The following is a 14,270-nucleotide window of genomic DNA, read 5'->3' as shown; positions in this document are numbered from 1 at the left end:
CGCCAAGATACTGTCTCCCTCAGGGACCTGGCACCAGCAGGTTCCACTCATACACACTTCCCCGGCCCGGCGCCACCAGCCCCTCCCCTGGCGCTCCAGCATTAACCCCACCAGGACCATCCCTCCTTCCCCTGCCCACGCAAGAGGATGAAGAGGATTTTGGCACGCTCCCGGGGTCACCCGACATCAGGCCAGCATCGACATCGCCGCCACCATTACGTCGCTCCCAGCGGAACGTCAAGGCACCAGACCGGTTGAATCTCTAACTGACACCGGACTTTCAAAAGACATTTTTTTTTCTCTCCTAATAAAACACTGTACATGAATTCACTACTGTATATAGTTCTCCACCACCCCCACCGGACTCATTTTTAACAGGGAGTGAATATGGTAAACCACTGTTACACCTGTATTAGATGATGTAAGGTAGGACCTGAACTACAGGTTCGCTGGTAGCCCCTGCCTGCTGGCTCCGCCCGGTAGGAGGAGTATAAATATGCGTGTCCTCTATTCAGCAGCCATTTCGCCAGCTGCTGTGGGAGGCCACACATCTTACTGCAATAAAGCCACAGTTGTATCCAACCCGAGTCTTTGTACAATTGATCGTGCATCAAACACCACGTCGGAATTTAAACTCTTCAGGTGAGCAAATACCCTCGCCCTTTTCACTGGGCCATTCAACTCCCTGACATTCCAGGTGACCAAACAAATTGGGTGTATTCCTCTCCCCACCCCCCCCCAATCCGAAGTCAGCCATTTCCACTGAGAGGGATTACACAACATATACAGAAAAGGCCCACCCAAGATGGCCACCAAACCAAATCACAAGGCTTAACAAAGATCGATCTGCCGTCACTGCCAGCAAACTACCTCCTTTCCAGCCCCCCTTCTTCCCTGCCCTCGAATACTACCCCACCCAAATACACATACAGAGAGCAGCAAGGCGAACACAACCAACTAAATCTACAAACTTAAACAAAACAAGAAACTAAGCTCATTATCTAAAAAACTACTATACTGAGCTGCAGTCAACCTTTCAACACCACTCCCATTTGCTAACTCTTAGGTTAACAGGGAAGCTCCCAACTAGAGTGAAGAAAAATGGTTTAAAATAACCCAGCAAAATACTAAAATCCCGTGAACCATTGTGCTCCAACAGGGAGCTATATATTTTCATTCCAATCAGAACAGAACCCCACATGAAACTAAACCCCAAACATAAGACCAAACAGTAAAAAAATCAACCGCTACAAGAACAGGAAAATGCAAAAATAAACATGGAACCCCAACAATTCAGCATGCTCATTCCCAACACCCAAGAAACTCAATCACACCGAATCCTAGTTTCTTAACAAAGGAGTCCACCTCTCCCAGTGCGTCAAATAAATAGTCCTTTCCTTTGAAAGTCACTCTTAACCACTGGGTACACCACACCAAATTGGACAAATTTGTACAGGGCGACCTTGTTTTTGTTGAACACAGCCCTCTTCTTCACCAGCTCTGTTCCTATGTCGTGGTGCGGTTTTCCCATTTGAAGTCACGATGCTCTCCCGCCTGTCTCAGAACCCGCTCGTTCTCTTTGAAGTTACAAAACTTACATAGAACATACAGTGTAGAAGGAGGCCATTTGGCCCATCGAGGTCTGCACCGACCCACTTAAGCCCTCACTTCCACCCTATCCCCGTAACCCAATAACCCCTCCTAACCTTTTTGGACACTAAGGGCAATTTAGCATGGCCAATCCACCTAACATGCACTTCTTTGGACTGTGGGAGGAAACCGGAGCACCTGGAGGAAACCCACGCAGACACGGGGAGAACGTGCAGACTCCGCACAGACAGTGACCCAGCGGGAAATCGAACCTGGGACCCTGGCGCTGTGAAGCCACAGTGCTAGCCACTTCTGCTACCATGCTGCCCATGCCACTTGCGGTAGATCTTAAGGATGAGGCCTCTGTTGGAATGTACAGAGGGCTCGGTCAGGAGGGGATGTGAATCCACCTTCCCCCAGCACCTTACTGAACATCTCTGCAACGTACTCCGAGGGTGTTGGGCCTGCCATCCTCTCTGGCAGCCCCACAATTCGAACATTTTACCTTCTGGACCGATACTCTAAATCATTTACCTTGGCCTTCAACGATTAATTCGCTTCGGCCACCAGTGACATCTCCGCTTCCAGTGAGGCAATCTGATCACTGCGTCTCCATGTATTTTATCTTGGCTCCATGGGCGCTCAAGGTTAGTTGGACTTCTCCAGAGCAATTTGGATGAGGTCCTCCGACACAGTGCTTATCGAATTCTTTCGCCAAGGTACTTGAAAGCACCTCAGCAGTTAGTGGAGCGGCCGGAGACAGAGAGCCTGACTCCGCCATCTTTTCTGCCCACGAGCTCTGAGAGGCCTCCGTTTCCATCTACAAACTTCTACTGTGTGCCTTTTTCCCCCTGGCTTTCCTGGGCATTTTAATCATATAGGATCCTGATCCTATTAATTTTGTGGGTTTTCAAGAGAAAATACCCCTGAGACTAAGAGAAAAGGGCAGAGAGTGCAGTACTCTAGCGGGAGACACCTCGTCTTCCCCCTACATAATGCCACTGAAGTCCATCAAGCCACTCAGTTGAGGGGAATTTGGGATGAGCAATAAATATTGGTCCTGCCAGTGACTCCCACAAACAGTGAATTAATAATAAAGAAATCAGCTGGAAGCATCACTATAATTCAACATTATTTGAACAGATAAATTATTTATTTGCAAATATTTTATCATTCTGCTTTCCTAATTTATAAACTTTGTTGCTTTGCTAAAGCACTGATGCATACAAGTATCAAAAATGTTAATAGTAGCATCATGTGGATTGATACAAAGCTGCATCGGTGAAACAAATAGGTGAAGGGTTCTGTTTTGTTATGTTTCCTTTGTAACTTAAGTGGCTTCCTTGTGTTGCATTTGTCAAGGAAGGTCGAGACGTGTGAATAACTTCAACTCATTTATTTACACTATGTACACTTTTATAACTTGAGTTCGACACTACTGCTAATCCTATTATAGCTACCTAAACTGACTAACCAGCTGCTGTCTTCCACGTGGTGGGTGTGATAATGAATCAACCCTGTGCCTCTCCTCACTGACTGTCTCCACTGGCCAAAAGGGGCTGATCATGTGTGTGGTGTCCTTTATGTATGGGTTGGTGTAATGCCCCCCTGTGGTCGTGTCACCTCCTTGTGTATCGTGAATGTCCATTGGTCGCCTCCTATCTAACTTATCTATTGGTTGAGTGTGTGTGTGTGATGTTTCTGGTGCTCCCTCTAGTGTCTGCCTAGCTTACATGTATTTACAGTGATGCACATCACCACAGGTTATAGGCTCAATACTTTCCAAGAAAATCAACTACATTTGTTTTCCATCTCCATCCAATAACCTCTGCTGGTGTGCACATATGAGTGTGTCTCTTCCAATGTTAACTTGGTTCACATGTGAAGAATTGACCCCCGTTGGCAGAACTATTGTCTGGACCTAGTCTGGGAGCAGTAGAGGAGAAAGTGCTGCCTTATTAGTAGTGTACTGACCACATTTATCCCTCAAAAGACATAAATAAAACAGATTATCTGATCAATCAGCAAGATGTACAAATGTTAGAAATGGTTTATTATTATATTCAGATCGCCAGGAGCTGGGGAACCTTGCACAGACTTAATCTGACACGATTGGTAGAACAAATGGAAGAGGACTTCAAGAGGTGGGACATGCAGCCGCTGTCATTGGCGGGCAGAGTGCAGGCAATTAAGATGACGGTCCTCCCGAGGTTCCTATTTGTGTTCCAATGTCTCCCTATACTAATTACTAAAGCCTTTTTTTAAAAAATAGACAGGAGCATCACGAGCTTCGTGTGGGCAGGGAAAGTCCCGAGGGTAAGGAGGGGGTTCCTACAACGTAGCAGAGACAGAGGGGGACTGGCGCTGCCGAATTTGGGCGACTACTATTGGGCCGCCAATGTGGCGATGATCCGTAAGTGGATGATGGAGGGAGAGGGAGCGGCGTGGAAAAGACTGGAGAGAAAGTCCTGTAAAGGGACGAGTCTAGAGGCGTTGGTGACGGCGCCGCTACCGCTCTCACCAAATAAATTTACCACGAACCCAGTGGTGGCGGCAACATTAAATATCTGGGGACAATGGAGGCGACAGGGAGGTGTGCTGGGAGCCCTGGTGGAGTCCCCAATCAGGAACAACCATAGGTTTGCCCCAGGGAAAATGGATGGAGGATTCCAGAGCTGGCACCAGTTGGGAATTAGGAGGGTGGGAGATTTATTTATAGACGGGATGTTTGCGAGCTTGAGTGCGTTGGAGGAAAAGTATAAGCTGCCCTGGGGAATGTCGTGGCCTTTGCGTCCCTAGTAGTCCGGCGTAGGATTTTACTCATGTGGAAGGAAGCGAAGCCCCCCGGACTGGAGGCTTGGATAAACGATATGGCGGGGTTCATAAAACTGGAGCAGATGAAGTTTGTGCTGAGAGGATCGGCTCAAGAGTTCACCAGGCGGTGGCAGCCATTCCTCGACTACCTAGGGGAACGCTAGAGGGAAGATAGATGACCAGCAGCAGCAACCCAGGGGGGGGGGGGGGGGGAAGTTTTATTTTATGTTAAATGATTAGTTTACCATGTTGGTTAGCTACTTGTTATTAGACTGTGGTTACTATGTTACATGTACTGTTAAATTTTCTTTTTCTTATGTTTGATGTGTAAGGGGAAAAAATTGTGATCGAAAATTTTCAATAAAATATATTTTTAAAAAAAGAAATGGTTTATTATGTTACCAGGGATGGGAGACTTATTCCCCTTGGCATAGAGGAAGTTATTTTTTAAAAATATATTTCTTACAGTTTTTTAACACAATTTTTCTCCCTTACAAACAATAACCCCCCCCACCCTCGTAACAAAAAAAACTGAGAAATCGCGCAGAGCAAGATATATACATGGCAAAATGACATATCTACACAGCTTTGTACACTGGCCCTCACCCGTACGTGCCAGCCTCCCCAATCCTTCATGTTATCTCTTGCTCATCCACCCTCCCAGGCAGTCCCCCCTTTCCCCACCCCCTCCCAGGACGTCCCCCCCCCCGCCCCAAAGGTTGCTGCTGCTGTTGACCAACCTTCCTCTAACGCTCCGCGAGATAGTCGGCATAGAGAAAGTTAAGAAGTAATCTCATAGAGGTTGAAAGATGAGAGGTTTGATTGGTTAAATAAAGAGTGGATCTGGTGAGTGGATCAATAATTAATTCAAAATCATTGGGAAAAGATTGGAGCAGAGCTGAGTCACACTTTAATTTTAGGGATCTGAAATACTTGAACCAAAAAGATTGTGGAAGCTGATTTCATAAATAATTTTTAAAAGGGAGTTGGACAGGTACTTGATGATGGGGAAAAACAAAAAGAACGGATGTGGAACTAAGCTTTAGGAAGGCCTTAGAGAGGCTGCAGAGATCGGAACCAGCAACTTCAATCCTGTTCAGAGACCAGAAAAGCTGGGGTTAAAAACATAGAAAATAGGAGTAGGCCATTCGGCCCTTCGAGCCTGCTCTGTCATTCATTTTGATCATGGCTGATCACCCAACCCAAGCTTGATCCCCCTTCCCCGATATCCTTTGATCCCCTTCGCCCCAGGTGTTATATCTAACTGCTTCTTGAAGACATACAATATTTTGGCCTCAACTACTTTCTGTGGTAGTGAATTCTACAGACTGACCACTCTCTGGGTGAAGAGATTTTTTCTCATCTCTGTCCCTGTATCGTCAAACTGTGACTCCTGGTTCTGGACATCCCCACTATTGGGAACATTCTTCTTGCATTGCTGTTCTCCTTAGAGCAGAGCAGGTTAGGGGGAAATTTAATAAGGTGTTCCAAATCATGAAGGGTTTTAATAGATTAATTAAGGAGAAAATATTTTCAGTATCAAAAGAATCTAACTAGAGGACATATATACAAGGATATTGAGAAAAAAGACCAGCGAGAAGTCAAAAAGTGTTAAGTAACTGCAGATAGTTATGATTTTGAACATACTGCCTTAAAGGATAGTTGAAGCAGATTCAATAATAAATGTCATGCGGAGCAGACATGAGAATATTATAAATTGTTAAAAACTGTACTGTCATTTAAAAATGGATATTGTTGGACTTTAAAAATGGCTGCCAAAGACTTTTAGAATAGCAAATTGGTCAAATTTCTGGAAGCTTCTGAAAGTGGATTACAACGACCACAGCCTTGTGATACAATGCCCCTGCCGTTGTCAGGACTCACCCCAAAACAGCAAGGACAATAAAACCTGAGACCTCTGTCATCAGAACTGCCAGGTTACACAGGGGAGCTCCCAAAATGGATTATGCACAAGGAATCTGCCTCTGTTGTACGTCGATAGTTTTGATCCTGGGACATGGAAGCTACTTTGTTAATGTGAACAGACTACTAATTGCCTCCCACTCCGTATCAATGCCACGTGACTAAAAATCTTCCATTTTGAAAGCCTTTTATTATAAATTCTGGTTGCTTTCAGACTACCCAGCACTGCTGAATGCAGAAATAGCATCACTTTCGAAACTTGGCTATAACACCTAGCCTTTTTACCAAGCCCCTAAGGCTTAAAGTTTAAGATTTCCTTGAAAACTGCTTCCAATAGAGGTTATGAATATCATTCACAGGAAATGCTGTACATTCCCAATCATAATTTCACCATAATTTCTTCCTCGGACTCCCTTCCTAGCAACACTCTGGGTGTACCTGCACCATATGGACTGTAGCGGTTTGAGAAGGAGGCTCGCCACCATCTTGTTGTGGGTAATTAGGGATGAGCAACACAAGTTGGCCTGGTCAGCGGCATCCACATTCCAATAAAAAGGATATTAAAAATATATCCAAGCTCTGGAATTCCCTCAGCGGCATCCACATTCCAATAAAAAGGATATTAAAAATATATCCAAGCTCTGGAATTCCCCCTCTGCACCTCTCCACCCCCGCCCCCCCCTCCCCTCCCCCCCCCCCCCCCCCCCCCCACACCTTGCTTTCCTACTTTAAGACACAGAATAAGAGAAATCACTATATGCAGGGACATTTATGCTTCTGCTTCTATAACGCTACAAATTCATGTAGGATAAGTATTGCTTTGTAATCAGTTCCATGACGGGTATACTGCAAGAAATATTGTAATGAATAAAGCTCTCATGCATGTTAATCCTAAATTTGGTTCTGTCTAGTGCACAATTCCCAACATAACTTGGATCTGCATTACAAGCAACTTTGCAAAGGGATGATAGCTTTCCATTGTAATTCAGAGTCATCACATTCTCTTGAGGTGATGATGAACAGAATATATCAAAGGAGAAAAGAAAATGCAAAGAAGTATTAAAATTGTTTGAGGTTTATTGTAGCTTCGTCTTTGTTAAGTGCTCTGAAGCATTATTCTGATCTGATCGATTCACACCCTAAAAAATTGGTATTGAACCAATTTCAAAATAATTCAGAGGTTTTCCTTACTCTCTGCATCTTTCCTGTCTGAGGAATCCTGTGGTAGTTTCTTCAAATAATCTTTCAGGAGCATCTCATAGCGAGGAATTCGTTGGACAGGTTCTAACATGTGATGTTGTATTGTGAGGGAACCACAGATCTCTTGTTTCTGAAAAACAGACACAAGCATTATCAAAGTGTACAAATTTCAGAAAAAAATAGCAAAAAGATATCACCCAAACTAAAATTAATTAGCTCCATTTGTTTGAAAATACGTTGTTGATATAACAGGCGGGTTTTTCTGACCGGTCCTGCCGCCACAGGTTCCCTGGACAGGACAGCGGCACGACTAGAACATCCCACCACTAGCTAATGGCAGGTCACCTCCACTGACATGAATCACGTTGTGCTGGGGTGGGGGGGGGGGGGAAGAACATTTATCAAGCGGAACATCTTGTCAACCTGGAAATTTCCTGGAACTGGAAAATCCCACCACAGAGTAAAGAATGGAGAGGGAAATCATTACCTTCAGCCTGTCACAAAATCTACTCCCTCGCTATTGACTTGATTATCTGCTCTGGCCATATTCTCAGGCTGAACAAGTCTGTTCTTGATCTTGGTCTTCTCTTGAGCCCCAAGATGAGCTTTAACACCCAAGTCATATCCATTATGAAGGCCACTGAATTTCACCCTTCCATTCCACCAAGGAATGCCTTATACATGTATGTCAGTTCCAAATTTTTTGCTGGTTTCCTGTCCTACACTTTCACAAGTTCTAAACTGACTAAAATTCTGCTATAAAGATACAGGGCATGATCCACCGGCCACGTTGCGCTCTCGCTTGAGTGCAGTGTGGCCGAGAGATCCCGGGAGAGGCCTCTTGCGGGTTTCCAGGCAGCCTTCACGCCTTGTCGGATCTACCCAACTTCCGGGAAACATTGGAAGTCAGAAGCTCAGCCAAAAGGGGCGGGATCAAATGGCGCGTGCCAAAGTTAATTTTAAACTGACTCCGGTGAGCTTACCTGGCCTCCTGCGATCTACCGGCCTCCCCAGCGAGGCCACAGCCGGGCCCGTTCAGCACTGGTCCACACAAACATGGACCAGGCGGAATGGCACCCGGGCAGGTGGGGGAGCGGGGGGTCCCGGGCTATCGGATGTCCCCGGGTGGTCAGGGATGGTGCAGGGTGGTCCTTCCCCTGGAACGCAGGTAGCCTGGCACTACCAAGCTGGCAGGAGCATTGCCCAGATTCCAGGGTAGCAGTGCAAGGTTGTCCAAGTGCCAGGGTGGCACTGCCAAGTCTCAGGGGCAGTGGGGGCCATGCCTATGAAAGGAGGGTGGAAGAGTGGTATGAAGGGTGGGGGAGAGGGTGTGCATATGTGGTATGTAGGGGCCTCTGGAAGGTTTGGGGGGATGACGGCTGGGAATCCTGGAAGGAGGGGGCCTGTAAGGGGGTGTGGGGTGGCCTGTAGAGGGGGACCTCAGGGATTCCAAGACAGGGTGTCCTCACTTTGGGGGGTGGGGGGGGGGGGGGGGGGGGGGGGGTTAGTGACCATAGTCAGGTAGTGTGGGGGACCCACAAGCTCACTTAGAGATCGAGGCACCCTTTCAACCAAACAACCAAAAATTACCCAAGAAAACATTAAAATCAAAATCTTGCTCTCATCCTAAATCCCTTTATGGCCTTATTTTGTAACCTTCTTCCATATATTCTTCTATAAATTGTTCCATTGCTCTAATTCCAACATCTCTCTTCACCGTTGGCCTTTGCAATCGGGTTGGTGCGATTTTTGATTGCCCCAGACTTGCTCTCTTAAGCTTTGTCCTTCAACCTTTTAAAAATTCAAGAACTCAAATCCTCGCTCTTCGATTTATCTTTCGGTCCCTTATCCTAATCACTCTCTTCCCAGAGTAGTATCCATTTTTCTCATGGTGACTCGTGAAACATCCAAAGCATAACAAATTTGTGTTGCTGTTATGACAACATGTACCATAAAGTATGTACACAAGTGAATTGTTCCGTTGGGGCGCATTAAATTGTCTAAACGTTTCCACTTCAGGATCTGCCACAAGCTCAAATGCTGCATTAGATGTCTGACATTATAATTGCATGTTTCTATTCACTTTACATTAAATGTCAAGGAGACAATGTCTAAATATCAGAGTTTTACCTGAAGAAGATATTCTTCATGCCTGCAATTATAAATTTGCATCATCATTGCTGGTTACCTGAATTTCCTCGACAATGGCTTTGAACTGTGGTGATCTGCTCATCCACGTTTTCAGTAGCCCCATGGCCATTTCAAAGTTCTTCACATACTCGCCGTACATCTTCAGAAATGGCGTTAATTTCTGCAAAATATCTCCTATCTGCGGTGTAGTATTCCTACAGAAGGTAAATTGAGTGATTACATACACTGGACCTCCAATGCGTTGTGTCATGAGATGTTAGCACGTGCTTTGGTGCTCTAGATTCCCCGAGCAGTAAATTCTTAAAGAAAACCACTTAGAAATTCAACAGTGTACCTTATGCAAAGTGATCGCACAGAGATTTCAAGGTTGTAATCCCAGCTGTGGCTCACTTGGTTCCAATTTCATCTCTGAGACAGAAGGTTGTAAGTTCAAGTCCCAGTCCAGGACTTGAGCACAAAGTTCTGGTCTGACAGTCCCAGTACTGAGGAAGTGCTACATGTTCTGAGGATCAGCAAAGATTATGCTGAATGGCGGAGCAGGCTCGGAAGGCCGAATGGCCTACTCCTGCTCCTGTTTTCTATGTTTCATTCTCTATTTCCAAAATTATTAATTTGAATGCTTATTAAAAAGGTGCAAAAGCTATGTAAGAGTAAGAGTGACACAAAGGTCACTATTCGTACCTTATTATGCAAAACGGGAAGGGAAATTATAGGTCCATGTTTGAAAAAAATTCTTGGAAGAATTAGTGACTAAAATTAATGTTGAAGTAATCTGTTAAGGAAGTCAAGTATAGTTCCATAAAACACAGTGCGCGGGATTCTCCGGAATGGAGGCAGAGTATCCACATCATCGTGAACGCCGTCGCGATTCACGACGGCGTGAAAACAGCGCGGGCACTACCGATTCTGGCCCCTACAGGGGGCCAGCAAGGTGCTGGAGCAGTTCACGCAGCTCCAGCTTCCCTACCCGGTGCCAACTGGGCGCCACGCCAACCCGCGTATGCGTGGGGGACTTCCTCAACGTGCCGGCCCCGACGCAACAAGGCGTGGGGGTTCAGGGGCCGGCCGGGTAACAAAATAGGGCGGGGGCAGGAGAGGCCGGCGGAGGCCGCCCATGGTGAAGGAGCCCTCATCCCCCCCCCGCCCCCACAGGCCGCCCCTCGACCCTGCGATCAGAGTTCCTGCCAGCTGCGAGGTGTGGACGGCGCCGGCGGGACTCTGCCGTTTCCGTGCAGCCGCTCGGCCTATCAAGGCCGGAGAATCGGCGGCCCGGCCGCGGACAGTGGTCCGCAACTGGCGCCGTGCCAAACGCGGCAACACAAATGGTGCCGATTCTCCGCTCCCTGGAGAATCGCGTGCCGGTGTCGGGATGGCGTGGCGCAGTTGCAGCGATTCTCCGGCGGGCGCGGGGCTCGGAGAATCCCGCCCACAGTCTCTGGAACTCAAATAAAAGTGCATGCATAGCAAGGGCGGGATTTTTCAATCTGAAATACAAATTTCCCAAAACTAACAAGAAAAATATGAACATTTTCTATTAATACATTTAAATGTTAAATTCTTTTTAAAAAAATATTTTTTTATTAAGGTTTTTTAACAACACAATTTTTCCCCTTACAAACAGTAACCCCCACCGCCCCGCCCCCCGTAACAAAATAACGCAAAATCTCCCTGAGCAAGATATATACAAGGCAAGATGGTATATTTACATAGCTTTATACACTGGCTCTTGGCCGCACGTACCGTTTCCCCCCACCCTCCATGCTATCTCCCGCTCGTCCATCCCCTCAAACAATCTCTCGTTCCCCTCCCCCCCCCCAGGGTTGCAGCTGCTACTGATCGACCTTCTTCTAACACTCCGCGAGATATTCTAGGAACGGTTGCCACCTCCTGTAAAACCCCTGTGCAGACCCTCTCAAAGCAAACTTAATTCTCTCCAATTTTATGAACCCCGCCATGTCGTTAATCCAGGACTCCAGGCTAGGGGGCTTCGCCTCCTTCCACAATAGCAAGACCCTTCGCCGGGCTACTAGGGACGCAAAGGCCAGAATTCCGACCTCTTTCGCCTCCTGCACTCCCGGCTCATCCACTACTCCAAATATTGCTAGTCCCCAGCTTGGCTTGACCCGGACTTTCACCACCTGGGATATTACTCCTGCCACACCTCTCCAGAACCCCTCCAATGCCGGGCATGACCAAAACATATGGACATGGTTCGCCGGGCTCCCTGAACATCTTTCACATCTATCCTCTACCCCAAAGAACCTACTCAGCCTCGCCCTCGTCAAATGCGCTCTGTGAACCACCTTAAATTGTATCAGACTGAGCCTGGCACAGGAGGAGGAGGTATTAACCCTACCCAGGGCATCCGCCCATAGCCCTTCCTCAGTCTCCTCCCCCAGCTCCTCCTCCCATTTACCTTTCAATTCTTCTACTAGCGCTTCCCCCTCTTCTTTCATCTCTTGGTATATTTCCGACACCTTGCCCTCCCCGACCCATGCCCCCGAGATCACCCTATCTTGAACTTCTTGTGCTGTGAGCAACAAAAATTCCCTCACCTGTCGCCTCACAAAAGCCCTCACCTGCATATATCTAAATGCATTTACCGGGGATAACTCAAATTTCTCCTCCAGTGCCCCATGGCTCGCAAATGTCCCGTCAATGAACAGGTCCCCCATTCTTCTTATCCCCGCACGATGCCAGCCTTGGAACCCCCCATCCATCTTCCCCGGGACAAACCGGTGGTTACCCCTGATCGGGGATCACACCGATGCTCCCATTGCACCCTTGTGACTTCTCCACTGGCCCCAGATCTTTAGTGTTGCCGCCACCACCGGGCTCGTGGTGTACCTTGTCGGCGAGAGCGGCAGCGGTGCCGTCACCAGCGCCCCCAAGCTCGTTCCTTTACAGGACGCCATCTCCATCCTCTTCCATGCCGCCCCCTCTCCCTCCATGACCCACTTGCGGATCATTGCCACGTTTGCTGCCCAGTAGTAACTCTCTAGGTTTGGCAAAGCCAACCCTCCTCGGTCCCTGTTGCGTTCCAAGAACCCTCTCCTAACCCTCGGGGTCTTATTTGCCCGCACATACCCCATAATACTCCTACCTACAATCTTGAAAAAGCCCTTGGTGATCACCATGGGGAGGCACTGAAACACGAACAAAAACCTCGGAAGGACCACCATTTTGACCGACTGCACCCTACCCACCAACGAGAGCGGGAGCATGTCCCATCTTTTAAAATCCTCCTTCATTTGCTCCACCACCCTCGTCAAATTCAGTTTATGTAGGGCCCCCCAACTTCTGGCTATCTGGATCCCCAGATACCGAAAACTCCTCTCCGCCCTCCTCAGCAGTAGGTCCCCTATCCCTCTTTCTTGGTCCCCTGCCTGTAATACAAAAAGCTCACTCTTCTCTACATTAAGCTTGTAGCCCGAGAACTCTCCAAACTCCTTCAGAGTCTGCATGACCTCCACCATCCCCTCCATTGGCTCCGCCACGTATAGCAGCAGGTTATCCGCATATAGCAATACCCGATGCTCCTCTCCCCCGCGGACTATCCCCCTCCATTTCTGAGACTCCCTAAGTGATATGGCCAAGGGTTCGATCGCCAATGCAAACAACAGGGGGGACAGGGGGCACCCCTGTCTCGCCCCTCGGTACAGCCGAAAGTACTCCGACCTCCGCCGGTTCGTCAGTACGCTCGCCACCGGGGCGCTGTAAAGGAGCTTCACCCATCTAATAAACCCTCCCCTGAACCCAAACCTGCGCAATATCTCCCAGAGGTACTCCCACTCTACTCGGTCAAAGGCTTTTTCCGCGTCCATAGTTGCCACTATCTCCGCCTCTCCCTCCTCCGATGTCATCGTTATCACGTTTAAGAGCCGCCGCACATTGGTATTTAACTGCCTGCCCTTTACGAATCCCGTTTGGTCCTCGTGAATCACCCCCGGGACACAGTCCTCAATCCTAGTGGCCAGTACCTTCGCCAATAACTTAGCATCCACATTGAGGAGCGAAATCGGCCTGTACGATCCACATTGCAGTGGATCCTTGTCTCGCTTTAGAATCAAGGAGATTGTCGCCTCCGACATTGTCTGGGGCAGGGTTCTCTCCTCTCTTGCCTCGTTGAAGGTCCTCACTAGTAGCGGGGCCAGCAGGTCCACATATTTTTTATAGAATTCCACCGGGAACCCGTCCGGCCCCAGGGCCTTCCCCGCCTGCATGCTCCCCAAACCCTTACTCAACTCCTCCAACCCAATTGGTGCCCCCAAACCAACCGCCTCCTGCTCCTCCACCCTCGGGAACCCCAGCTGGTCCAGGAATCGCCTCATCCCCCCTTCCCCCCCCTGGGAGCTGGAATCTGTACAGCTCTTCATAGAAGTCCTTGAATACCTTATTTATTTTTGTTGCACTTCGAACCGTGGCTCCCCTTCCATCTTTGATTCTCCCTACTTCCCTCGCTGCCGCCCTCTTACGGAGCTGGTGCGCCAGCATCCGACTAGCCTTTTCTCCGTACTCGTAAGTCGCCCCTTGCGCCTTCCTCCACTGTGCCTCCGCCTTGCCCGTGGTCAGCAGGTCAAACTCCGTCTGGA

General features: G+C 48.0%; 1 protein-coding gene across 6 annotated transcripts in view; it reads right to left on the bottom strand.

The window, feature by feature from the left end:
* Nucleotides 1-14,270, bottom strand: part of LOC140396227 (FYVE, RhoGEF and PH domain-containing protein 4-like) — a 431,975-nt gene that overhangs the window by 77,745 nt on the left and 339,960 nt on the right. For all 6 annotated transcript variants that reach the window (XM_072484548.1, XM_072484550.1, XM_072484553.1 and 3 more), the window contains 2 exons: nt 9,716-9,872; nt 7,519-7,657 (listed from right to left, as the gene is read on the bottom strand). In XM_072484548.1, the coding sequence (XP_072340649.1) occupies nt 7,519-7,657; nt 9,716-9,872 (296 nt within the window). The remainder of the gene's footprint in view (nt 1-7,518; nt 7,658-9,715; nt 9,873-14,270) is intronic.

This window comes from Scyliorhinus torazame, chromosome 19 (genome assembly GCF_047496885.1).
Source record: "Scyliorhinus torazame isolate Kashiwa2021f chromosome 19, sScyTor2.1, whole genome shotgun sequence".
In the NCBI taxonomy this organism is placed as follows: Eukaryota; Metazoa; Chordata; class Chondrichthyes; order Carcharhiniformes; family Scyliorhinidae; genus Scyliorhinus; species Scyliorhinus torazame.
Note: the sequence above shows the minus strand (reverse complement) of the source record. Positions and strands in the feature narration are given on the sequence as shown.